The sequence below is a fragment of the Curcuma longa genome, chromosome 20, assembly GCF_044706935.1.
Source record: "Curcuma longa cultivar G26 ecotype Majalengka, Jawa Barat chromosome 20, ITB_CL_G26_1.1, whole genome shotgun sequence".
Classification (NCBI taxonomy): Eukaryota; Viridiplantae; Streptophyta; class Magnoliopsida; order Zingiberales; family Zingiberaceae; genus Curcuma; species Curcuma longa.
This window is the reverse complement of record NC_133880.1, coordinates 9546345-9573781: the sequence shown is the minus strand read 5'-3', so window position 1 is coordinate 9573781 and position 27437 is coordinate 9546345. Positions and strand designations below refer to the sequence as shown.

The 27437-nt window shown below is 40.8% G+C and overlaps 1 protein-coding gene across 1 annotated transcript; it reads left to right on the top strand.

Annotated features, from left to right (window-relative positions):
* Positions 1-1576: 1576 nt before the first annotated feature.
* LOC141813245 (type II inositol polyphosphate 5-phosphatase 15-like) lies at positions 1577-17550 on the top strand. Its single transcript, XM_074701175.1, has 11 exons — positions 1577-2561; positions 3985-4237; positions 4329-5139; positions 6367-6491; positions 6635-6719; positions 11079-11244; positions 11373-11410; positions 11517-11784; positions 11979-12102; positions 12181-12538; positions 16893-17550. Exons 1-11 carry the CDS (start codon positions 1577-1579, stop codon positions 17229-17231), a joined length of 3552 nt encoding a protein of 1183 aa, XP_074557276.1. The 3' UTR covers positions 17232-17550.
* Positions 17551-27437: the final 9887 nt, after the last annotated feature.

Genomic DNA, 27437 nt, shown 5'->3' with positions numbered 1-27437 from the left:
ACATTAGATCATCTTCTGTTTGATGATTTGCATGCCAAGTCATATGTTCAGCAGTTGCTTCTGATGCATATAGTCTTTGTAACCTAGGAGTCAAAGGCAAATAAAATAGCTGACTGTATGCTTTACGTCGTTGTTGAGGCTTATTGCTTCTCTTGTACCTAGCTTGATTACAAAATTTGCAAACATCTGCATCTTGATCTTCTCCCCAATATATCATACAACCATCTCTACAAGCATCAATCCTTTCCACCGGAAGACCTAAGTCTTTCACAAGTTTTTTCATACTATAAAAATCAGTAGGCATGTTGTGATCACGCGGAAGTGCCTCTCCCATAACTTGAACAAAATCATTAAAACAATTTTCAGACACATTATGCTCAGCTTTTACATTCAATAATCTTGCAGTCAGAGATAATTGAGTGTGAGTGTCACAACCAGCCCACACAGGTTCATCTGCAGCACTTAGCATTTCTTGAAATTGTTGATATGTCTGATTATTTAAATTCTCATAAACATTTTGTTCTTGTACCCCTATTATGACCTCCTGAACTCTGATATGGATTGAATTGGTTATAAGCTCAAAACTAATTAAGTGTTTAGTTAATTAAATAAAAGACATTCTCCTTTTCCTAATTAATTAAACATTAATTAATCAAAACTAATTAAGTGTTTAGTTAATTAAATAAAAGACGTTCTGTTTAATTGAAAAATGAAATTAAACAAAACATGTTGAACGAATCTAATTAATTAAAGGAAACATGTTCTAATTAGTTTAATCAATTAAACCAATATAATGTTGCATGCTTTTAAGCTAATATCACCAAGTAATCAGCCATGCACGTTATGCTTGGAGATTAAGGTGGTAGCATGCATGGAGGAATTTCTTGGTCGACCACATGGTCGACCAGGCGTCATCTTCTGATCGACCACTTGGTCGATCAGCTAGTTCTGATCGACCACGTGGTCGACCATAGCTTAGCAGGTCCTGTGTTATCGTGTTTTCTTAGCCGGGTGACACTGTTCTTGGTGGGGAACACAGTAATAATCCAAACAATCAAACATGCAAATATTAAAGTTGCTCATTCAGTCTATCACGGCACTACCACACACATCTTGTATCTGCCTTGTCCTGCTGCCCCCTTGCTTAATGACTTCGGTATGGCTCTGCAACATAAGAAGGAAAACTATAAGCACAAGGCTTAGTAAGCTCCTTTCCTACTCACCAAAACCAATCGTCGATTCATACATAACATTTACATCATATGAAATCAATTATTGGAGTAATATCAATCTGATAAATGATGACTGCCGGTTGGGGAATTCCGGTCGAACCACTTAGGCCGACCAGCCGACCGGGTCCTGAAGAATGTAAGGAATGAGACGGGTGGAGACCGGAGAAGAGAATGGCGAAGTGGGAGACGTCCGGATTTTCCGGCGCGCATGTCGCCCCATCCCCCTCCGCTCTTTTCCTTTCCTTTGACCCTATCCGCCATCATCATCATTATGCTCACATTATTCCATCCCGTCAATCTCCATCCCTCGTGCTGCCACTCCACTCGTCGATCCGCTTCCGCCCATGGAGGAGAGGAAGGAGGACGACGACTCCGTCGGCGAGCCCGTCGCTAGGAAGCCCTCCCGAAAAGGCATCTCCTACAGCCAGCCCCTTAGCCGAGATGCCGTCCTCGCCTGCGCCTCCCGCCGACAATCCATCCGCAAGCAGAGCCTCGACGACGACGACAGCACCACCCGGCCCTCCTCAATCCCCGAAGATGACCCCCTTCCTTCATCCTCCTCCATCGCCTCCTCCCGCCGTACCTTCCGCCACCAGCATTCCTCCTCTCTCGAGGAGTTCTTCTGCCCCCCTCGTCCCTCCCCCATCGACTCCGTATCCGATATCATCGGGGGATCCTTCTGTAACCACTTCTCCCTCGACCACCACCGCTTCGGCTCCTCCTTCGACGCCGATTGTGGCCTCACCCTAGAGCGCGCCATGTCCGAGTTCGGCGGCGCCCCCAATACGGTTCCTGAGTTCATGGGCAGCGGTGGCGGGGTCGGCATCTTCCGCGTGCCGGGCCGCGCAGCCATGCACCCCGGCCGCCCTCCCCCACTTGAGGTGCGCCCTCACGCGTTGCGTGAGACCCAGGCCGGCTCCTTCCTTCGCACCATCGCCTGCTCCGGCTCGCTGCTCTGGGCTGGCCAGGAGTCAGGCCTCCGGGTGTGGAATCTCGACGCAGTATTCGAGGACTGGGAGCCCGGCGTGATGGTGAGGCGGGGCGATGAGAAGAGCGCGCCATTTAACGAGTCGTGCCGCGCGTCGCCGACGCTGTGCTTGGAGGTTGACGCCGGCAATGGCTTGATTTGGAGCGGGCACAAGGATGGAAAGATTAGGTCTTGGAAGATGGAACTACCCGTCAATGTGGGTTCTGCCTCGGATGACTCTGGCTCTGCTTCGGTTGCTGCGGCCAGTGGTCGCTGCGGTGGTGCTCCTCCATTTAGAGAAGGCCTTGCGTGGCAGGCTCACTACCGGTCTCCTGTGTTATCCATGGTTATCACATCTTATGGTACTTCCTATCCAAACCATGTTTCCCTTTGCAATTTGTACTGCTTTCATTCTATGTTCATGTGGACCAAAATAACAGATAATAAAAAGTGAAATAAAATGATCATTTCCTCTTCTTTACTTAAAAGGAAATAGAGGAAGAAATTTTAGTCATCCATCCATTTCTTCTCTGGTATTTCATTCCAAAATGGCTGAAAAATGGATGTAAATGAGTGAGAGTATTTCCCTCTCTTTAGTTCTAAATAAGACCAACGAATAGAGTGAGGAAAAGATAATAGAATTCATTTCCTTTCTTTTCTCTTCACTTAAAGTTGCGCTTGGTTAGCAGGAATAGCTATTTTATATTTTATGATTTCACATAGAATAACAAATCCTATGTTTGGTAATGAAAATAAACTTGAAATGTCGGTTCTCCTCAAATTGCTATTCACTCACTATCTTTCATAGGTATTCCTTGCATCATTCCATGGAATATGTATATTTTATTCTATTTCATTCTCCATGGAATGCATATTCCTGATGACCTAGGTTGGTCAAGGGCAAGATGGATTGAACAAAGGGTCCAGGCCATTCAGTCAGTCTAGCTTGTCTGGACTAGGCATGCTAGATCCAGATGAGTTAAGTGAGTGGGACCACCAATCGAGCCAAAGGGGTTGAGTAGGCTACACAGATTAAGTGGATCAAGCTGATCAAATAACTCAAGTTGGTTGAATGGACCAAATAAAATGTCTCTTTTTGAGCTAGTTTAGTATGGTAGAACTATTTCTTATCTATTACCTAAAGAATACATAAAATCTATCACTTGAAACATTCATATAATGGAAACATAGGACTGAGAATGAAACATGGATTTCAACAAACCAAATTTAGGAATTCATTTTTATTGTATTCGTTGTCTACTCCATTCCTTAGGTGCGATTTCCTCTCAAGTAAACACAGGTGAAAAGATGAAAAAGATTACTTAGATTTCTTCTAACTACCTTGAAGAAATTCTTTACATAATAACTAGTAGTTTCATCTCAATCGTTTCTTCAAAGGTATTATTTTCTAGGATATGATACAAATTTAGGAGGCTTTTCCTCACACATAGGAAAAGGAAGAATCTGTCTATGAGATAAGTTTGAAATGTAAGTACCATTCGCCATTGATAGAAGAACAAAGAAAGTATATATTTGTTTTGCAGATTTCAGGTGGAGTTCTATCCCCAAATTTTGCTAAATAAAAAGAAAATGAAAAGATAATTATTTTATCTTGTTGTGTTTAAATACCACAACTTGCTACATAACATTCATAAGATTTCACCCTATTTGAATAATTTGTCCTCCAAAACTTGTAGGAGTGAAAATTATCTCACTGTACTCCTTTTCATAGATTTTGGTGATATTACACTTTCTCGCATATAAAGATGCAACTTTCAACTACAGGTGAAATATGGTCAGGTTCCGAGGGTGGTGTTATTAAGGTCTGGCCGTGGGATGCCATCAAAAAGGCCCTTTCTCTGACTGCAGAAGAGCGACATGTGGCTGCTTTACTAATTGAGAAGTCTTATATTGACCTACGGAGCAAATTTACTGTTAATGGTGTTTGTACATTACCCAATGTAGACATAAAATATATGGCATCGGACAATTGTAGGTCTAGAGTGTGGACCGCCGGTACTTTTATATTTTCTTTATGGTATGCTGACATATTTTTATCCTGTGGTTCCGCTGCTCATTAAATTTTCAGCTTGGCCTTATTATTTCAGATGGACAATTGTTTCTTGCAGGGACTCCCGTACACGGGATCTACTGAAAGTGTATGGTACTGATGGACAGGTAGAGACTAGGTTTGATCTACCATCCACACAAGATCCATATGTTGAAGATGACACAAAGGCGAAATCTGTTTCGTCATCAAAGAAGGAAAAGTCACAAGGGTCGGTTAGCTTCTTCCAACGTTCTCGTAATGCTCTGATGGGAGCAGCTGATGCTGTTCGCAGAGTTGCAGTTAAGGGAACATTTGGGGAAGATCATCGAAGAACAGAAGCTTTAGCTGTATCAATGGATGGAATGGTATGGGTTGGATGCACAAATGGCTCAGTAGTCCAGTGGGATGGAAGTGGCAATCGCTTACAAGAATTTCAACACCATTCTTCTTCTGTTCAATCAATTTGTACATATGGGCCAAGGGTGTGGGTAGGTTATGTCAGTGGCAAAGTTCAGGTTATGGATCTTGATGGAAATCTTCTTGGACAATGGATTGCGCATAGCAGTGCAGTCATAAAAATGGCTGTTGGTGGCTCTTATATGTATACATTGGCACATCATGGTGGCATCCGTGGGTGGAATATTAGATCTCCTGGACCTCTTGATGATTTATTGCGGACAGAGTTGGCGAAGAGGAAGCTATCTTACACAAAAATGGAGAATATTAAGATTTTGGTTGGGACTTGGAATGTGGGACAAGGAAAAGCATCTCATGATTCACTCATTTCCTGGTTGGGTAATTCTGTATCAGACGTTGGATTGGTTGTTGTTGGACTGCAAGAGGTGGAAATGGGCGCTGGATTCCTTGCAATGGCTGCTGCTAAAGAAACTGTATTTTTTTTATCCCTATATTATTTTTCAACACAATTCTTTTTCTAACATAAACTTTTGGGACAGGTCGCAAGCAAATCTAAGCTAACAAGTCCAACCCTAGAATAACTTAAGAGCATAATTCTAATCAGTAGAGATGATTTCTTTGGTAAACAACAAATTAATAATCACCATGTCCAATCTGTCATTGGTTTGTCCATTTAGTTGTATTGTTCGTTTAAATACAATAGGTAGGATTGAGCTTATATTTACTGAAATGTCATTGATAAACTGAATGCCATGCCTCAGTTTGTTGCACTGAGATTTTAAGTAATAGGATAATAATTTTGTACATACATTTGTCTCTTTCCTAATAGCTTGAGTATTTAGGATAATTACGTAGAAGGTCATGTGCTTCTAATTGTTGCTGATGTCAATGTTTAATTAACATGCTTTTATAGTTAAATTAAGTCATTCCATGTGTTGGTTTGAGCCAGTTTAGTACAAAGCCAGCCCAAACAGCCCAACATGTGAATAATACTAATGCTTCTGACTTTAAATTTTAGCCAACCGGCAATGTAAATAGGTACTATGGTCCATTTCCTAACCACTTGAACCTTTGAGGTAACTGGTTGGACAGTCAAAAATAACTATAGATGTATAAATTTGCACAGTAGTCACAAATATGGATTTAAACAGAATAGACTGATAAGGGAGTGCCTCAACCTTGTGGTAGTGGTATGGCCATGTTGGCCAGAAGGAGTTGAACTTGTGCTGGAAACCACCTAACTATATTATCTTTCTAAGAAATACAGTCCTCTACTAATTAATTAGCCTAATATACAAAAAATTTAATCTCATGTGAATTATGTCTCAGAAATGAACAAATAATTATGGTCTATTTTAACAATGGCTAGTTGAGATATGTGCTTAGTCCTTTATGCTTTAGTGCTGCTTGCTTGCTTCACTTGGTAATGCTTGGTAGTTATTGTAACTCACATTGATTCATTATGATTTTTGGAAATATAAGGTGAGCTCTACTGTAAAATTATAGTTTTGATCTTTGAAGGGCATTCAGTTATATTTATAAATCTCTTTCTTCAGTCTGCTAAGTTTCTTTCCATTGACATTTTCAACCTTGTTAAGTCGAACTTCTAATTTTAATGATAGAGTTTCATTTGTGATGCAGTTTTCAGTCATGCTTGTTATTGGTGTTTTTCTGCATTATAATTGCTCTAATGATCTTAGGTAGGACTTGAAGGGAGTGCTAATGGTCAATGGTGGTTGAATGCAATTGGCAAGACCTTAGATGAAGGATCATCTTTTCAACGGGTTGGTTCTAGGCAGTTGGCAGGGTTACTGATTGCTGCGTGGTAAGTACTCAATAAATTTCATACATCATATAAAAAAATCCTAGTTTTGACTCTTCATATGCTGAAATGAGATTTGGAAAATGTGATATCTTGTCTATCCTAGTTAATCAAGTGTGCTTATTCTATCTTCTTTAACATTTTAGGGCAAGGAAGAGCCTTAGGCCATATATTGGTGATGTTGATGCTGCAGCAGTACCATGTGGATTTGGGCGTGCTATTGGTAACAAGGTATACACTAAACACTCCTTTCTGTTCATGTTGTCATCTCTATTCTAGTAAAGCTTGAAGTAGATAAATGTGTTGTATGCAGGTATGGTTGTGCTGTTGGGGGATGAATTTATTGAAACACCTAATGTTGTAATTGGTCCTTGTTATTGAATCACTGCATATTTAGATGGTTGTGATAGACTGACAATGATAAAGCATACAATGAGGACATGCGATGAGTGAAGTAGACCTTTTTTAGCATATTACCTATTATAATTATGTAACGGCTTAAGTCCGTAGAAAAAAACTATCCGAGAAAAGGAGCCAGTGTGCTGGTCAGTTGTCTTGTGAGATAATGTGAAACTTGTAAAAATCAATCATTTTCTCTTCAACTAGACAAATAGCCAGTGAGGCATCGCAGTCACCAACTCCTTTCAGCAGCTTCTCAACCATAGCTCTCACATTAGGAAATCCTCTACATTGCTGAAGTCCTCTAGTTGGTGCAACAAGAAGTGGTGAAACCTGTATCTTCTTACCCTCTGCTTCTTCTTTTTCAATAGACCATGACATTAACCTCTACTACATACCACTCGGTAGCATATGGATTGCATTGGACATTGCTCCCTTGGCATCTGATCGTCCAATTTGTGTCTGATAAATTTTGAGATCTTTCTTGCCAGTACATATTTTCTGTATATGTCTATTCCCATCGTCACAAGATCCTGCTTTCATCCCCTTCTTTCTCACTAGATGTACTTGAGCCTATGAAGATTCGAAAAATCCTTAGTTCTTTTGAAGAAAGTGAGAGAAAGGGACATACCCTACTTCAAATAGAGGATTAAACAGTGTTGTGCATCATCCTTCCAAATTTGCTCATCTTCTCCTTCCTGCACTCATTTGTGTCCTTCAAGATGCTATCCTCTCAGTCAAACCCAAGACTGTAATTGAATGCTTTTCTTCTTCCATTGCATCTATCTGCCATATGTTGTCCATGTTTTAGCAAGGAGAAGGTCACTTGAGAGATATCCTCCAAGGGTCTTGTCTCATCTTCTATCATGGACACAGGATGCTTACTTCCTCATGCTTATGTTTAGGTTTTCCTTTTTGTGAAATCCTTTTCTAGTTTATATAACAAGCTAGATATACCTAGTATCAATATGAGTCATTGGTTGTGTTATGAGTTTAGTCTCACATTGGAGGTTGAATCCTATATACACATCATGCAATAGTCCTCTTGCAATAGTGATTGTTAAATCAATAGGTGAGGCTAGAGGGGGTGAATAGCCTATTGCGCTTTTACTTTACTTGTTTGCGTCTACAATCAATGTAGTACGCAACAGAAAATAAAATGCATAGGAAAGATAGATAAAAGTACAAATGCTCTTGGTTCTTACTCCAAGGCCTAGGACACATGGTATGTTTGTTCTCAAAATCCACTATTTTTTCTCCTTCTCGTACACCTTCTAGAAGTGGGGAAACCTCTTAGAATCTTCTCATATGAGATGAAAGTTAAGCACAAAGAGAATTACAAGGTAAAACAAAGCAAAACAATTTTAGTGAGATAGAGAGAACATGAGCTCTCTCAATTGTCTTCTCGTTGCTCCTTTATCTTGTATTTATAGGCCATTAAAATAGTCTTGCATTCTGATTCCCAAGGTGAATTTAGTTGACTAATTGCTACTTTTATTGAAGGTTGCTTTGCTCTTTGCTGCATCCGTAACTTTAGTTGATTGAATTTTCTTGGTTAATCTTGTAGATTCCTTTTAGACCTGAAATTGTTTTAATGAAACATCTGTCATAATAGTTTCCATTAACTCATCAATCGGCGGACTCAATCTTCTATTAGTTGACTATACTTGTGGAAAACTTCTATATCATTAATTTTTGCAACAAAATAATATAAGTTATAGCCATTTCCATTGGCTCATTAGTTGATCCAACTTGATCATTAGTTAGATTGGTTGTACAAGTTGATTGGTTGGCCTTGCATTAATTGATTGGTTGATCAATTGTCCTCCAAACAAAGAGGCACAGGAATATCCTATGCTTTTCTTAATTAACTTGAGTCTTGACTCAAGTCCTAGTTAACTGAAAAACACAGTCAACTAACTATATTCAATTGACTGTAACATTGACTCTGCCAACTTTTAAGGTTAAGTCTATGCCTAGTCTAGTCCCATCAATAACCCTTTATACACAGTCGTACTCGACTCTCAACTTCACCCAAGGTTACATGCCAGGAAGTCTTACTTCTAGGTCTTTTGTGTTAAGGGACTTGTCTCTGAGATTTCTTCATTTGATAAACATCACCCTTGACCTATTGGGACTTCAATTGTCATATTTGATCTTTGACTTACTTGGACTTTCTCCACCTACAACATCTATGTTAACTTGACACATCATATCAATAATCACAATATATCCTAACTAAAACTTTTGCTCAAACCAAAGTTCAAAATTTTAAGTCGTGTGAGTTTTGGATTTTAACTGGAATGATACTCTTTGGTACCACATCGACATTTCGATATATGGTGCTGGAGGAGAATTGCAAGGAGGAGAAAGGGAATGAAAAAGTAGTAAAAGCTAAAAAAAAGCATGTCAACGGCGTATAATGTTAGTATAACACAATACTGATTGACACAACACAATAAATTACTCGTGCTGAGTAGTTTCAAGTGGTTTCGAGTTTTTATTAGAATGATACATTTCAATCAAGCCGTCTAACATGTACAAGATTTCAAACCATGGTTAAAACATCAAAACTACATACTTAAGAGTATGATTTCACCAACAACAATCAATATAACTTTCTTTTCTATAAGATTTGGGATCTCATTTTGAGCTATGGTTTTAGTCCTCAATGGGAACGAGACATGCCAATAGCATCAAGTGCCAAATGCTAGGGGATGTGTTAAGGACCAACCATAGGTGGAAGAGAACTAATAAGCGAAGGAGTTGTGTACCTCGTGGAAGCCTCATCAAAGCCTCTCCAATCTCACAGAGGCCTTGCTAAGCCTCGCCAAAGCTTTGCCGCATTTAGACCATCTCAAGAAGCCTTGAGAAGCCTATCCTAGGAAGCCTTAGGAAGCTTCGTCATCATTGGTACTGTCTCATAAAACCTCTCCTTCGTCTCAAAGCTCTGCAAAACCATTGCCTTCATTGATGGGTGGCGTTGTTGTGGTGCCACTATCTTGTGGTTGTTTTGACTTCCTCATGCCAGTCCTCAAGCAGAACAAAATGTTGTGCCCATGTTGACCGACATGGATAATTCTATAAACCATGCTTTCCCCCTAACTAGCAAGGTCTATGACTTCTGGAAAGTAACCATCATTTAGTTTTAGTTAAATTATTTCAGGTTTTCATGACTTTGAAAAAGTAAAACAGTTGATCATAATGTTCTTATAGATTTGCAATTCTCCTTTTTCTGGATTGTTTATCTTTAAATTTAAAATAACTATTTTGTCAAATCAACTTTTTATGAATGTATTGCTTGTAAATAATCTCTTAATCAGTACTGGATACGCACCCATATAACTATTCTTCTTGTTTTATATGCGTCCAAAACACTTCATTTGTGGTCCGTGTTGCCTAAACAGCATGTCGCCTGTGTGATCCTCTTAAAACCTTGAAGATTTATCTATAAGTTTAGATGCTAGAGATAAATCCGTTGCTTACTCATAAATTTAGTAATAATTACAGAAAAAAGTTCAAGTGTAGCGATATTTTCATTTTTGCAATCGAAAGTTTCCAGTAATCCATTTCCTTTGTATTGACTAATTTTCTGCTATTAAAGTTCACCTAGATGTACTCCTAGGCATTCATATTAGATATTTCATTTCTTTACTTAAAAAATAATTGTGTAATGTAGGTTCTCTGTTTGGACTTTTTTTCTCATGAAATTTCAATCATTCAAATCAAAACCTAAACTTTGAGATACAGTATATTTACATAATGATTCAGGTTGTACATATTAAATACCTTTATACATTTTAAACTTATTGAATAAAAAATGACAATAAAAAATTATTTCATTGGCTATACTCTATGACTTTTATATTGGCATATTTAGTATATACTTAATGATTCAGGTTGTACATATTAAATCAATTTCATGCATTTTAAAATAATTGAATAAAAAAATGACAAAAAAGAATAATTTCATCCACAATGCTCTATGATTTTTATATTGGCACATTTACATGTTACTATATATCAAATTTTGTGAATTATTTATGTATCATGATGTCATAACTTAATATTTTAATAAGCTCATTTTCAAGCTTTTGCTTCACTAGTAGAGTTGTCTGGTCTCAGATTACTCATGTATCCTTAAGCTGAAATCATGACAGAAATGTTTCAAGATTTTAAACTGTTTCACAGGGTGCTGTAGGTTTGAGGATGAGGGTCTATGATCGGACCATATGTTTTGCAAGTTGTCATTTTGCTGCGCATCTGGAAGCTGTTAGCAGGCGTAATGCTGACTTTGGTCATGTTTATCGAAATTTGTCTTTTAGTAGGCCAACTACAGGAGTTCAAGGAGCTTCAGGTTTTGCAATTCTCATCTTGAAGGACATATTTGAAGATAGGATTACTGTATTGATTTCACTTTCAACTGCAACCATGTATGATCCTCTTAGCATCTATATAATATTTCTCCTTTATCTCGTTTTGCAGCTGGTGCCACTTCTGTCCAACTGCATCGTGGAGTGAATGTATGCAGTGGAATTAATTATTTCAAAACCAGTTATCTTGATTTACTTTTTCCCTTTTCAGTATCATAATCTATTTTAATAGAATTACTTGTTATGGCATTGGTAGGCCATGGGATCTCAAACTGATGATGGCAAACCCGAATTGTCTGAAGCTGATATGGTGGTTTTTCTTGGTGACTTTAATTATCGACTTCATAGCATCACTTATGACGAGGCTAGAGACATGGTTTCTCAAAGATGCTTTGATTGGCTTAGAGACAAGGATCAGCTCCGGGCAGAAATGAAAGCAGGCAAAGTCTTCCAAGGAATGCGTGAAGGGCAAATTAAGTTTCCTCCAACATACAAGTTTGAGAAGCACCTTCCAGGTTTAGCAGGTATGTATTTGTCATCGCTAATTCTGCAAACTTCTGGTCAAGGTCGTACAAGGTTATGCTAACTTCAGAAACTCTGATATATCATTTTTAGTTAAGAAGATATTACTGAGTTGCTGTATACTCTTTAACTAGAAAGAAACTGTGGTTCAAATGTTTCCATTTTTTTAAAGCTAATTTGCCGTCATCTTTTTTAGGATATGATTCAAGCGAGAAGAAGCGTATTCCTGCTTGGTGTGACAGGATACTGTATCGGGATAGCCGTTCAATTTCAGTAGCTGAATGCTCATCAGAGTGTCCTGTAGTCGCATCAATATCTTTGTAGGATTAGTCTTGATTCATTATTTTCCACAATGAAAGAAATATGGTTTTAACTGGACTCGTATGTTTACTTGCTAGGTATGAAGCGTGTATGGATGTCACTGACAGTGATCACAAACCTGTGAGGTGCAAATTCTGTGTTGAAATTTCACATCCTGATGAGTCGATAAGAAGACAAGAGTATGGTCAGATAATTGCAACAAATGACAAAATAAAATCTTTTCTTGAAGAATCTCTTGCTGTTCCAGAAACTAGTGTTAGCACAAATGACATCATCCTACAAAACCAAGACAATTTCATTCTTAGGATCGCAAACAAGTGCGACAAATACAAAGCTGTTTTCAGAATCATATGTGAAGGGCAATCAAGCACTGTGGATGAAAATTCATCAGAATTCTCTGCAAGATGTTCCTTCAGCTTTCCTATGTGGCTCGAGGTAAATTTTATCTTGGTTTTAGGTTTCACCACAGATATCTTCACTTGGTAACTAACTTTTCATTAGACATTAAATTGATTTTATGCTGTCAAGTTATTGAATTATGCATTTCTTTCTGATGTCATTACTTGGATGGAAGCAAGAGGGGAAAGAGAAAAAAAAACTCAAGGTTTCTTGTTTATTTGGAAGGATGTGGAGAGTAGGAAGGAATTTAATTGCATTCAGTGTTTCAATTTTATTTTTTCCACAATCAGGTGGAAATGGAGCGAATTAAGTTTAAGCATCGAGTCAACACAAAATAAGTGATATTATTTTTTTTTCATTTTTTAAGTAAACAAGAAACCCGCCAAAGTTGGTTCCAAGTCCAATTGAAAAAGGACGAGGGTTGCGCATTAGGTTGCTAGCCAGTGTGGATTTTCAGGTAAATGCTTAATGAATGAATCCATTAAACTATTGTGTTAATGCTAGGATGCTCTCCGGAAGGAACGCTTTGAAATGCTCAACTATAATCTCTTGGCAAGGATCGCTGTCTTTATGAGAACTTGGGTACAGTGTTAAATATGTAAGAGTTCTCACACCATAGGTTGAGTAAGATTAAATATTATAAAAAATTAATTGTCTAAGATTTAGAACATGAATATTAGGGACGTTCACTGGGAAAATAATGGAGGTAATAGATATGATGATTAGGAGAAGAATTTATATTTTGTATGTACAAGATACAAAATGGGTAGGAGAGAAGGCAAAGATGATAGAAAATTCGGATTTTAAGTTATGATACACATGAATGAGTAAAATAAGAAATGGAGTATGTATTGTTGTTGATAGTTCATTAAAGTATGAAGTAGTATGAGTAGCTAGAAAGGGGATAGGATTATAACTCTCAAAATAGTAGTGACGAAAGAAACTATTAATATAATTAGCATACATGCACCTCAAGATAGAACCCAATGACGTAGAGGATATAAATAGCCGACCCTCGCCTAGTGGGATAAGACTTGGTTGTTGTTGATTGTATATGCACCTCAAGTAGGATTAGATGAACACACCAAATCTAGATTTTAGGACGACCTAGATGAGGTATTATAAAATATTCCGTCAATCGAAATGATTTTAATGGGAGGAGATCTAAATGAGCATGTAGGAGTGCAAATTGAGGAATATGATAGGATGCATGAGAGTTTTGAGTTTGGAACAAGAAATGAAGAAGAGAAAACTATATTAGGTTTTGTGATAGCGTATGACCTTATATTAGCTAATGCATTTTTTAAGAAAAGAGAAGAACACTGAGTCACATTCAAAAGTGAGAATAATAAATCACAAATTGACTTTCTTATGGTTAGAAAGAATGATAGAAAGATTTGTAAGGATTGCAAGGTCATCCTGGAGAAAATTTAATTACCCAACATAGGTTAGTAGTGTTGGATATACACTTCAAGTATAGTATCAATAGAAAGAAAATATACACCACTTTTAGAATTAGGTGGTTGAAGTTAAAGGATGAGAAGTAAGGAGAGGGTAGAAGTACAAGTATTAAGAGAAATATATGATAACTCGAATACGACATAGGATAAGATGATATCAAAATTGAAAATACTAGCCAAGAGCGTTCTCGATGAGTTAAAGCGACATGCACATCAAGTAAAGAATCTTAGTGATGGAATGAGAAAGTACAGGAAAAAGTGAAGGAAAGACGAACAACTTATAAGGAATTATATACTTGTAAGAATGAAAAAAGTTAAAAAAATATACATTAGCCAAGAAAGGGATTAGAAAGTAGTGAATGAAACTAAGAATGAAATTTTTAAATGCTTATATTGAAAATTAGATGCAAAAGAAGGGGAAAGAGAGATTTACAGAATAGCTAAAGCGAGAGAGATGAAGACAAGAGATCTTATTCAAATAAGATGTATTAAAGATTAATGTAATAGAATATTAATAAATGATGAGGAAATAAAAGAGCAATAAAAAAAAATTTCATCAACTTTTTAATGAAGGTTTAGATGACTAATTTAACTCAGGTAATTTAAGTGGGTCACACGAGTATAGAAATTGAAAATTTTATTATAAAATTCAAATTTTAGAAGTAGAGCAAGCTTTAAATGGGATGCAAAAATGAAAAAACAGTTGGACCAGATGATATTTTGATAGAGGTATGGAAGTATCTTAGGAATAAGGTATTGAATTACTTATAAAATTATTTAATTTGATATTGAAAACTAAAAAATGTCTAACAATAAAGGATAAGTACTTAGTTCCCTTATATAAGAATAAAGGGCACGTATAAAATTGTCCAAACTATATAGGTATTAAACTAATGAATCATATTATGAAATTTTGGAAAAGAGTAATAGAAAAAAGATTAAGGAAGGAGACTACGATGATCGAAAAATAATTTGAATTTATATATGAAAGATTGACTAGAAGATATACATTTTTTTAGACAACTAATTGAAAAGTATCAGGAACAGAAGTAAAACTTATACATGGTATTCATCGATCTTGAAAAAGCTTATGATAGAATTCTAAAAAAAATTATATGGAGAATTCTAGAAAAGAGAGGAGTTAAGATAGTGTATATTGAACTAATTAAGGATGCGATGAAAATGTAATGACAAGAATGAACACTTCAAGCGGATTAACTGAAGTGTTCCCCATAAAGATAGAATTACATCAAGGATCAGCTCGAAATCTCTATCTTATTATACTAATCATGGATGAACTCACTGGATATATCTAAGATACAGTACCATAGTGCATGTTGTTTGTAGATGATATTGTTTTGATAGATGAGATACGTGAAGGAGTAAATATTAAACTTGAATCTTGATGGAAAATACTAGAAATGAAAGATTTTAGACTTAGTAGAGTGAAGACATAATATATGAAATTTAAATTTAGCAATATTAAACGTAATGAGACAATTATTAAAATAGGAGTAACAAGTTGTCTGTAATTGAGAGTTGTAAATATTTAGGATTATTTTTACAAAAGGATGGAGGAATTGAGGGATATCTTACATAGAATATAAGTGGGATGGTTGAAATGAAGGAGAACGTCAAATGCTCTTTATGATTGTAAAGTACCTTTAAGACTTAAAAGAAAATTTTACAAAATGACGGTTACACCTACTATGTTGTACGGACTTGAATGTTGAGCTATGACTCGAGCACATGAGCAGAAGATGAGAGTTGCAGAGATGACGATATTAAAGTGGATGTGCGGATATACAAGGATGGACAGGATAATAAATGAAAATATTAGAGAGAGTCGGGGTTTTATCTATTGAGTATAAACTCTGGGAGACATGTTTAAAATGGTACGAACATATACTTAGACGACTAATAAATGTTTTAGTTAGGCAATGTGAAATTATAACAAATGTGTATATCAAACGAGGAAGAGGAAGATAAAACAAGACTTGGTTAGCAACAATAAAACAAGATAAAATTTATTTAAATATAAATGATGATACAGTAGGGGATAGAGTCAAGTGACGTAGAAGGATCTATATAGTCGATTCCACCTAATGGGATAGACTTGGTTGTTGTTGTTGTTTTTAAGTAAACAAGATGACTAGATGGAATGGAAGATGCTACGACACCAAGATAGTATTTCATTTCATTTCATTCCATTTGAACTACTTTATTTCCTTCCTACTTTGTCTCCTCTAAGCAAGCATATTAATAGTTTTATTAAATAGCCCAAATGATTGGTCGCTGCAAACTAGGAGCTAACACTTTTTGGTCAATTTGAAAAGTGAGACATGTCCTTATGCAGTTCTAAACAACATAGAGTTCTATTTATCTCATAATCTATATTACTTCCATTGAGGGTAATGTATTTGGATTCAGAGCGGGCAACTGTAACCCCCAATACAACCTTATACCTTGGGATTTATTAGTCTCACAATTAGGAAAGAGTTGAATTAATGATACAACCATACGATAATCTGTTACCTGTCTTGTATGAATTGTTAATGCTGATGGAGGTTCAATGAGTTAATTATTTTTCTAGCAAAGAAAATTAAACTATTTCGGTGGATTAAAGTTGTATATCACATACGAGCTAGCAACACCATCATGGCACCCTATATTATTCGGACCATGTGGCATTGTGTGGATCTAAGTATCAGACACGTTTGTTTCTAAATTTCTTTTACATGTGATCTATAGGCATATCTGATGCCAACTTGGAGCATTGGTGTCCAAGTGTCAGTGCCTGACACAACTACAGAGGGGTTGCCAAATGATGTTACACCTCATGATTGTCAAAGTTATATAGGATTGGAGAATCTTGTTTTACTGTGGAATGAAACATCAATTTTCATCTATTTCAAATTTTCTTTATTTAGATTCAACCAGCAGTCGGCATAATCAAACCTGGACAATCAGCAGAAGTTTCTATCCATCATGGCGAATTCTTCACTCTGGAAGAATTTGTTGATGGAATATCACAGGATACCAGGGATAAAGAAGTTGTATTACTAGTAATTGTCTCAGGCACTGGCTCAACTGAGAGTAGAAGTCATAGGGTCTTTTTACGACATTGTTTCTCATTCAAATTCGATGGAGCTGACAAAAAGATTCCATCCAGAAGATTACAATCTATCCATCTCCAAGGGTCTGATGGGAAAGACACGAGCAGTTCTTCAGATGTGGCTTCTGAGTTGAGCAACAGAAGAGGTCCATGAGGTAGCAAATCAAATATAAATTGGTCAATTTTGTATGTACGTATCCCGATGATCACCTTGTCCATGTGAAAAAAAAATTAAAATCCCAATCAGAAAAAGGACACCCAATCAGATCTTCGTAGGAATTGCATGGTCTTGCCATGCATTTTAAGCTGTAATGTGTTAGAATTTTTTGATTTTGTTGTGGAATTTAAAGATAGTATATGCATCCAGGATGGTCTTTAGTTCTGTGAATTAGGTTAAACATGTAGCACTTTGGTTCTTTCCATGCTAACTGGATTATACCTTTAGTTTTGTGAATTAGGTTGTACTTATACCATTGTCTCAAATAATTTATTAAACTTGTAAGGATATTCTAATTTTGAGAAATGATTGGTGCTATGCTTTTCTCTGTTTTTAATTTTTTTTTAAAATTCTGTCTTGATCATCAGCTCTGGGCACCATATTAGATATGAGATTATTTTCTTTTTACATGAGCGATAAACAGGGCCGTGCCTGTTAGGATGCAAAAGGGTCATCTACTCAGGATCATTTTCTTTGGGTCCATAATTTTTTTTAAAAAAATCTATATATAATAGTATATCAGTCTAATATAATCCCTCGCAATCTAATCCTTCGACTAAAGATCTGTTGATAGAATCAATTTTTGATAGCTAAAAGGTTTGATTTCTTCCTTTTATTTTTTTCAATTATTAATTTAGAGTATTTTTCTTTTAATACTTTACGAATAATAGGAATAGATTTCTCGATTTATTTAATAGATGAAACGAAATTTATGTATGTTCTTTAACATCTTGAGTCGAAGAAAAAAATATTTATAATTTTATTAATTTTGTAGATCAAAACTCAACCGACCTTTAGTTTGAATCTTTATTTTTTAAATACTTTATGAATATTAAGAATTATATTAATCTATTATAAGAAATCTTTATTAAGGCGATGCATGGATTCATATGCTTATTAAATGTTTGAATAAATACTTCACAAAATTACAACATAAGCAAAAGTATATGTGATATTCTTCTGAATTGTTTATCGAATTCACCATGCATCCTAAGTACATGCCCGGATCTCAAAAAAAAAAAAAAAAATGCTCGGATCTCAAAAAAAAATGAAAATTATAGATAGAAGAAATAATTCAAAGTCAATTGGAGATATAAATAAATACTTTGTTTCAAATAAAAAATCAATTGTAGAGGTTGGAAATGTAGTTGATAATTCAATTAGTAGAGAACAAAATAATGCATTGTGTTACGGGGATAATCCACGAGCACCCCCAGATTCTACACGAGTCCGATCCTGGTCTCACCCAAAGGTCTATCGGCGGCATTTTTAGGCTTGATTGACCAAGTGCTCTCTCTCTATTCATTCGAGGAAGTCATTAGACGATGTCTCCATTCGGCCATATCCCCATTCGGCCATGTCTTCATTCGGCCATATCTCCATTCGGCCATGTCTCCATTCGGTTACACCTCCATTCGGCTGTCCCGTCGATCGAGTCACTGAGTGGTTGGATCGTCAGCCGGCCACCACCCTTGCCATTCGAACCTCTCGTCAAGCCGAATCGTCGGATCGCCCTACAGTGCCCTGGCATATCCCATCATGACTTCTGACCGGCCCACGCCCTTCATTTATTATCGTCGCCCTCTCTGACACCCACGTGAGCAATGACACGACGACTACCTGCCAGAGATGGGACTCATGAGTCATGACTATTGTGCTTGATTGTTCCTGACATCTCATTAATCATGATGGGACATCTTGATAATAGTGATGTGACAGGTATACGCGTTTATCTCTCCTTAAAACGACCACTCCCTTCTCAACTGGGAACCTCTCCGACTTCTTCTCCTCTCCTCAACGCTCAAACTCTTTCTGTTACTGTTCATCTTCTCCTCCTGCTGTGCCTGACTTGAGCATCGGAGTGGTCGCGCCAGGGCATCCCCCTGGCCTTCCTACTCACGCCTTCCTTGTGTTCTCAGGTCCAGGAGGTCTTACGGCGCTATGCCCTTCTTCCTATTCCACGCCGACGATGGGGAAGGTCCGGTGACTTGCCCAGTCGCTAGTTTCAACCGGAACATATTTTGGCGCCGTTTGTGGGAATCATACAACGCTCCGAATTTGAAACGCCAATGGACGATCCTCATCGACCTCCTCCCCTCACTATGACGCAGGAAGATTTCGATAGGGTGGTGCCCGCTGCCGTCCTAGCACTCTCCAGACAGTAGCCGGAAGCACCGGTCGCTCCTTCATGACTTCCCTCCCTTTCCGCTGAAGCTCCGCCGGCGCCGGTCCACAGGCTGTTCAACCTGCGGAAGCCCACCAGAGCCAGGCCCACCATGGCCAGGCCCACCAGACCCAGGTCCATCAGGTCCCGGCCTACCAGGCCCCGACCCACCAGGCTTAGGCCCAGGCCGGGCCCTACATCGACGCTACGTATCTCAGGCCGATGCAGAGGGCAAGAACTTAACCAGGCCATGGAATGCTCCGCATCTCCAGCCTTACCGCATTTAGCGGTTAAGAACACCGAGTGTCATTGTATGTACTTTACTTTTCCTACACTTGAATAACAATGATACTTCCGTAGGCCCTCTTTCTCGCACCAAGGCTTCGCAGTCATTCCCTAATACTCTTCCGACTCGGACATAGTCGCGGATCGAGCCAACTTAGGTCTCGGACCTACACCATCGACACTACTCTCCCGACTCGGACATAGTCACGGATCGAGCCAACTTAGGTCTCGAACCTACGCCATCGACACTACTCTCCTGACTCGGACATAGTCGCGGATCGAGCCAACTTAGGTCTCAGACCTACGCCATCGACACTACTCTCCAGACTCGGACATAGTCGCGGATCGAACTATTCAGGTCTCGGAGCGCCATCGACAACACTCTACCGGATTCAGGTCTCGGACCTGCGCCATCGACACTACTCTCCCGACTCGAACATAGTCGCAGATCGAGCCATCGACACTACTCTCGACTCGGACATAGTCGCAGATCGAGCTAATTCAGGTCTCGGACCTGCGCCATCGACACTACTCTCCCGACTCGGACATAGTCGCGGATCGAGCTATTCAGGTATCGGACCTGCGCCATCGACACTACTCTCCCGACACGGACATAGTCACAGATCGAGCTATTCAGGTCTCGGACCTGCGCCATCAACAACACTCTCCCGACTCGGACATTGTCGCGGATCGAGCTCAAATTCAGGTTTCGGACCTGCGCCATCGACAATACTCTTCCGACTCGGACATAGTCGCGGATCGAGCTCAAATTCAGGTCTCGGATCTGCTCCATCAACAATTGCCCTTTTCAGGGTTCAGCCTCTACGGCCTCATTCATCCAGGCGCTCAGCCATTTATCCGAGGCCTCTCAGCCACCCATCTGAGGCTTCTCAGCCATTCATCCAGGCTATCAGCCACTCATCCGAGGCTTCTCAGCCACTCATCCAGGCTCTCAGCCATTCATCTAGGCTATCAGCCACTCATCCAAGGCTTCTCAGCCACTCATCCAGGCTCTCAGCCACTCATCCAGGCTTTCAGTCATTCATCCAGGGGCTCAGCCACTCATCCAGGCTCTCAACCATTCATCCAGGCGCTCAACCATTCATCCAGGCTCTCAGCCATTCATCCGAGGCCTCTCAGCCACCCATCCGAGGCTTCTCAGTCATTCATCTAGGCTATCAGCCACTCATCCAAGGCTTTTCAGCCACTCATCCAGGCTCTCAGCCACTCATCTAGGCTCTCAGCCATTCATCCAGCCACTCAGCTGAGTCTCTCGGCCATCTCGATCATCTCATCTCATCCCAGCATCTCACCTCAGCACCTCAGCCTCTCAGGCATTTCCGCAATTCAGGATCTTAGCATAAATATGGCAAGTGAGACGGTTGGATCATTGAACATAGTCCAGTCAGTTGGACTACGCCTCCTTCGACTAGACTAGTAGGGAGGCTTATGTTACGGGGATAATCCACGGGGACCCCCTGGTTCTACGGGAGTCCGATCCTGGTCACACCCAAAGGCCCGTCGGCGGCATCTTTAGTCTTGATTGACCAAGTGCTCTCTTTCTATTCGTTCGAGGAAGCCATTAGACGATGTCTCCATTCAGCCACAACCATGTCTCCATTCGGCCATATCCCCATTCGGTCATGTCTCCATTCGGCCATATCCCCATTCGGCCATGTCTCTATTCGGCCATATCCCCATTCTGCCATGTCTCCATTCGGCCATATCTCCATTCAGCCATATCTCCATTCGGCCATGTCTCCATTCGGTTACACCTCCATTTGGCTGTCCAGTCGATCGAGTCACTAAGTGGCCGTATCGTCAGCCGACCACCACCCTTGCCATTCGAACCTCTCGTCAAGCCGAATGTCGGATCACCCTACAGTGCCCTGGCATATCCCATCATGACTTCCTTCTTATGTTCCTTGTGTTCGCAGGTCCTGGAGGGCTTACCGCACTCAACCCATCTTCCTGCTCCACGCCGACGACAGGGAAGGTTCGGGTGACTTGTCCAACCGCTAGTTCGGTCAACCGGAACATATTTTGGCGCCGTTTGTGGAAAACATACAACGCCCGGATTTGAAACGCCACTGGACGATCCTCATCGACCTCCTCCCCTCACGATGACACAGGAAGACTTCGATAGGGCGGTGGCCGCCACCGTCTTGGTTGTTTCCAGACATTTGCCAGTGGCGCTCGGCCGCTCCTTCAAGACACCCCTCCTTCTCTCGCTGAAGCTCTACCGGTGCCAACCTGACGACCGCATGAACCTGCTGAAGCCCAACAGGTCCAGGCTCAGGCCCAGGCCCGACCTTACATCGAAGTTATGCATCTCAGGCCGATGCCGAGGGCAAAGATTTGACTAGGCCATGGAACGCCACACATCTTCGGCCTTACTACACTTAGCGCCCCAGAGCATCGAGTGTCACTGTATGTACCTTGTGTTTTCTATACTTTGAATAAGAATGACACCATCGCAGGGCCTCCTCCAGGTCTCAAGGCTTTTCAGCCATTTCTCCAATACTCTCCCGACTCGGACATAGTCGCGGATCGAGCTAATTCAGGTCTCGAACCTACGCCATCGACACTACTCTCCCGACTCGGACATAGTCACGGATCGAGCCAACTTAGGTCTCGGACCTACGCCATCGACACTACTCTCCCGACTCGGACATAGTCGCAGATCGAGCTAATTCAGATCTCGGACTTGCGCCATCGACACTGACACTACTCTCCCGACTCGGACATAGTCACGGATCGAGCTAATTCAGGTCTCGGACCTGCGCCATCGACACTACTCTCCTGACTCGGACATAGTCGCGGATCGAGCCAACTTATGTCTCGGACCTACGCCATCGACACTACTATCCCGACTCGGACATAGTCACAGATCGAGTTAATTCAGGTCTCGGACCTGCGCCATCGACACTACTCTCCCGACTCGGACATAGTCGCGGATCGAGCTATTCAGGTCTCGGACCTGCGCCATCGACACTACTCTCCCGACTCGGACATAGTCACGGATCGAGCTACTCAGGTCTCGGATCTATGCCATCGACAACACTCTCTCGACTCGGACATAGTCGCGGATCGAGCTCAAATTCAGGTCTCGGACCTGCGCCATCGACAACACTCTCCCGACTCGGACATAGTTGCAGATCGAGCTCAAATTCAGGTCTCAGACCTGCGCCATTGACAACACTCTCCCGACTGAGACATAGTCGCGGATCGAGCTCAAATTCAGGTCTCGTACCTGCGCCATCGTTAATACTCTCCCGACTCAGACATAGTCGCGGATCGAGCTCAAATTCAGGTTTCGGATCTGCTCCATCAGCAATTGCCCTTTTCAAGGTTCAGCCTCTCTGCGACCTCATTCATCCAGGCGCTCAGCCGAGGCTTCTCAGCCACTCATCCAAGCTCTCAGCCATTCATCTAGGCTATTAACCACTCATCCGAGGCTTCTCAACCACTCATCCAGGCTCTCAGCCACTCATCCAAGCTTTCAGCCATTCATCCATGCGCTCAGCCACTCATCTAGGCTCTCAGCCACTCATCTAGGCTCTCGGCCATTCATCCAGGCGCTCAGCCACTCATCCAGGCTCTCAGCCATTCATCCGAGGCCTCTCAGCCACCCATCCGAGGCTTCTCATCCATTCATCCAGGCTATCAGCCACTCATCCGAGGCTTCTCAGCCACTCATCCAGGCTCTCAGCCACTCATCCAGGCTCTCAGCCATTCATTCAGCCACTCAGCTGGGTCTCTTGGCCATTTCGGTCATCTCATCTCATCCCGACATCTCACCTCAGCACCACAGCCTCTCAGGCATTTTCGCAATTCAAGATCTCAGCACAAATATGGCAAGTGAGACGGTTGGATCATTGAACATAGTATAGTCAGTCGGACTATGCCTCCTTCGACTAGACTAGCGGGGAGGCTTATGTTACGAGGATAATCCACGGGGACCTCCTGGTTCTACGCGAGTCCGATCCTAGTCTCACCCAAAGGCCCGTCGGCGGCATCTTTAGGCTTGATTGACCAAGTGCTCTCTCTCTATTCGTTCGAGGAAGCCATTAGACGATGTCTCCATTCAGCCATGTCTCCATTCGGCCATATCCCCATTCGGCCATGTCTCCATTCGGCCATATCTCCATTCGGCTATGTCTCCATTCGGCCATGTCTTCATTCGGCCATATCTCCATTCGGTCATGTCTCCATTCGGCCATATCCCCATTCGGCCATATCTCCATTCGGCCATATATCCATTCGGTCATGTCTCCATTCGGTTACACCTCCATTCGACTGTCCCGTCGATCGAGTTACTGAGTGGTCGGATCGTCAGCCGGCCACCACCCTTGCCATTCGAACCTCTCGTCAAGCTGAATCGTCGGATCTCCCTACAGTGCCCTGGCATATCCCATCATGACTTCTGACAAGTCCACGCCCTTCATTTATTATCGTCGCCCTCTTTGACACCCACGTGAGCGATGACACGACGGCTACCTACCAGAGATGAGACTCCTGATTATTGTGCTTAATTGCTCCTGACATCTCATTAATCATGATGAGACATCTTATAAATGATGACGTGACAAATATACACACTCATCTCTCTATAAAAACGACCACTCCCTCCTGAGTCTGTAAGTTTTTCTCCTTCTTCTTCTACTCTCCTCCCCGCTCAAGTCACTTACTGTACATCTTCCTCCTCCTCCTGCTATTTCTGACTTGAGCGTCGGAGTGGTCGCGTCAGGACACCCCCTGGCCTTCCTTCTTACGTTCCTTGTGTTCGCAGGTCCTGGAGATCTTACTGCACTCAACCCATCTTCCTGCTCCACGCCGACGACGGGAATGTCCGGTGACTTGTCCAGCTGCTAGTATAATTTTATTAATTTTGTAGATCAAAACTCAACCGACCTTTAGTTTGAGTCTTTATTTTTTAAATACTTTATGAATATTAAGAATTATATTAATCTACTATAAGAAATCTTTATTAAGGCGATGCATGGATTCATGTGCTTATTAAATGTTTGAATAAATACTTCACAAAATTACAACATAAGCAAAAGTATATGTGATATTCTGCTGAATTGTTTATCGAATTCACCATGCATCCTAAGTACATGCCCGGATCTCAAAAAAAAAAAAAAAAAAAGAAAATGCCCGGATCTCAAAAAAAATGAAAATTATAGATAGAAGAAATAATTCAAAGTCAATTGGAGATATAAATAAATACTTTGTTTCAAATAAAAAATCAATTGTAGAGGTTGGAAATGTAGTTGATAATTCAATTAGTAGAGAACAAAATAATGCATTGTATAACAATAAAATTGATACTAAAGAAGTCCGTGAATTTATCAATGTGGATGAAGTGAATGATATTGAGAAAGATGATGAATATATTCAACATGGAAATTTCAATTAGGAGATTTGCTTTGATAATCCGAGGAAGTGGAATAACATTGACTAGAAAGTTAAAGACTTTTTAGTAGAAAGAGGTTCGAAGAGAGATGTTCAATAAAATAAAGAGGAAAGTGATAGAAGATGAATATTATATTTAGTTTTTTATCACAAGATTTTTTATTTTTGCTATAAGTTATTAAAAAGCAAGTAACCTAGATATGGTCAGTTAGCTAACGAAGGATACAATTGTTGCTATTTGATATGTTTGCAGTATATAAAAGTAAATAACACTTATAATCCATGTCTTCCGATTGATGTTTGTGCTTGTCGTCAAAGGAACAATTACAATGAACAATCCTTTTAAAGTCACGATTCAAATCCCTCTTCATCTGAATGTTGTTGATGCAGTCTAACCCTAGTCAGACCCTAGTCTGACTCAAGTCAGACCTGAGTCTGTTTTGATGTTTGACAAAGATTAATTAGATCAACTAATCATGATTTAAGTTTAGCTCTACCTGTTGAATTTAGGAAAGGTTAAGTTGAAGGGTGCCCGGGAAATTGACAACTTGCCCGGGATACCTGGTTTCCAGATAGATTTCCTAGCTCCCAGGTTGATTGGTGAGGTTCCCGGGAGAATACTATGTTGACCGAGAGAAAAACTTACCCCGGAAGTTTAACCGGAAAAGAAGAGTTTGCTCGGGAATATTTTCCACTGGCAGGCTCTTGCCCGGGAAGAAAATGAACCTAACTAGAAAAAGTAAAATCAGGAGAAGATGGTGAGTATCAAGGAAAAATTACCCTGACCGTATAAGAGATCTTCGAGCTTAGCCGGGATAAGAATATCCTAGCCAGGTATATAAGGTTTACTTTGACAAGAGAAAACGAATCACCCTAACATGACCGGGATATGTGCTGGCCATGATCAACTTAGTTAATGAGAAGCCATTGGAAGATTGCCCGGAGAGTTGGTTCACGGATGAGTGCTTGCTCGGGAATAGACAAAACTTAGGAGGAATCAAGAAGGCCGAGTGGAGGATAATAACACCCGAGAAAACAGGACCATGACCGAGAAAATGACCAAAGAAAAACAAACTAGCAGGGGAGATAAGCTAGCAGGAAGCAGAAGGATATAGAAGATAGAAGGGAGCTGCTGATCGACCAGCTGGTCGATCAGCTGATTTGATCGACCAGCTGGTCGATCAGAAAGGTTTGATCGACCAGCCGGTCGATCAGAAGGGTCTGATCGACCAGCTGGTCGATCAAGTGATCAAGGCTGTGAGTGTGAGTGGTTGAGTGGACTTCTGAGAAAACTCTGGATGCCGGAGAAAATCAGAAATGTAAGATCTTACTCGGGAGAAGCAAGATATTGCCCGACAAGGAGATCAACTTCATCACGAGATGTTTGGCCGAATGAAGAGATGTGTGGCCGAGAGAAACAAAGCCGACAGAAGTTTGTCCGGAAGAATGCTTGGATAGCCTGTTCGGAGGAGAGTTTCTTAACCGGAGAAGTGAAATCTTGCCCGGGAGATATAAGATCTTAACCCGGGAGAGTGATTATCTGATCGGGAGAGGTGAAGCCGAGAAGGTATTGCCCTTGGCCGAGAGACAAGAAGCCTTGGTGGCTCGAGACTGTGATAGCCGGGAGCTTGGTGCTCATGTACGAATAGAGCTTTGGTAGCTCGTCTCCGGAGTGGTCCAGGAGGAGTCTTGGTGACTCAGGACCATGGAGCTCGATGCTCGTAGAAGGATGGAGGAAGCGTTTGTAGCTTGACTCCGGGATGGTCCAGAAGGAGCCTTTGTGACTCAGGACCGAAGTAGCCGAGAACTTGGTGTTCGTGGGCGAATGGAGAGAGCTTTTATAGCTCGTCTCCGAGGTGGTCCAGGAGGAGCCTTGGTGGCTCAGGACCGGATTGGCCGGGAGTGTGGTGCGAATGGCCGGATGGTCCGGGAGAGCTTTGGTAGCCCGGCTCAGGATCGTGAGCTTTGGTAGCTCGATGTCAGGGAGCCTTGGTGGCTCAGAACCTGAGTAGGTCGGGAGTTTGGTGCGAATGGCCGGGATGGTCCGGGAGAGCTTTGGTAGCTCGGCTCAGGACTGTGAGCTTTGGTAGCTCGATCTCAAGAGGAGAGTCTTGGTGACTCGGTCTCTTGATTCTAGGAGGAGGGCCTTGGTGGCTTGGTCTCCTGTTTGGTCTGAGAGAGCTTTTGTAGCTCGGCTCAGGACTGTGAGCTTTGGTAGCTCGATCTCAAGAGGAGAGTCTTGGTAACTCGGTCTCTTGATTCTAGGAGGAGGGCAT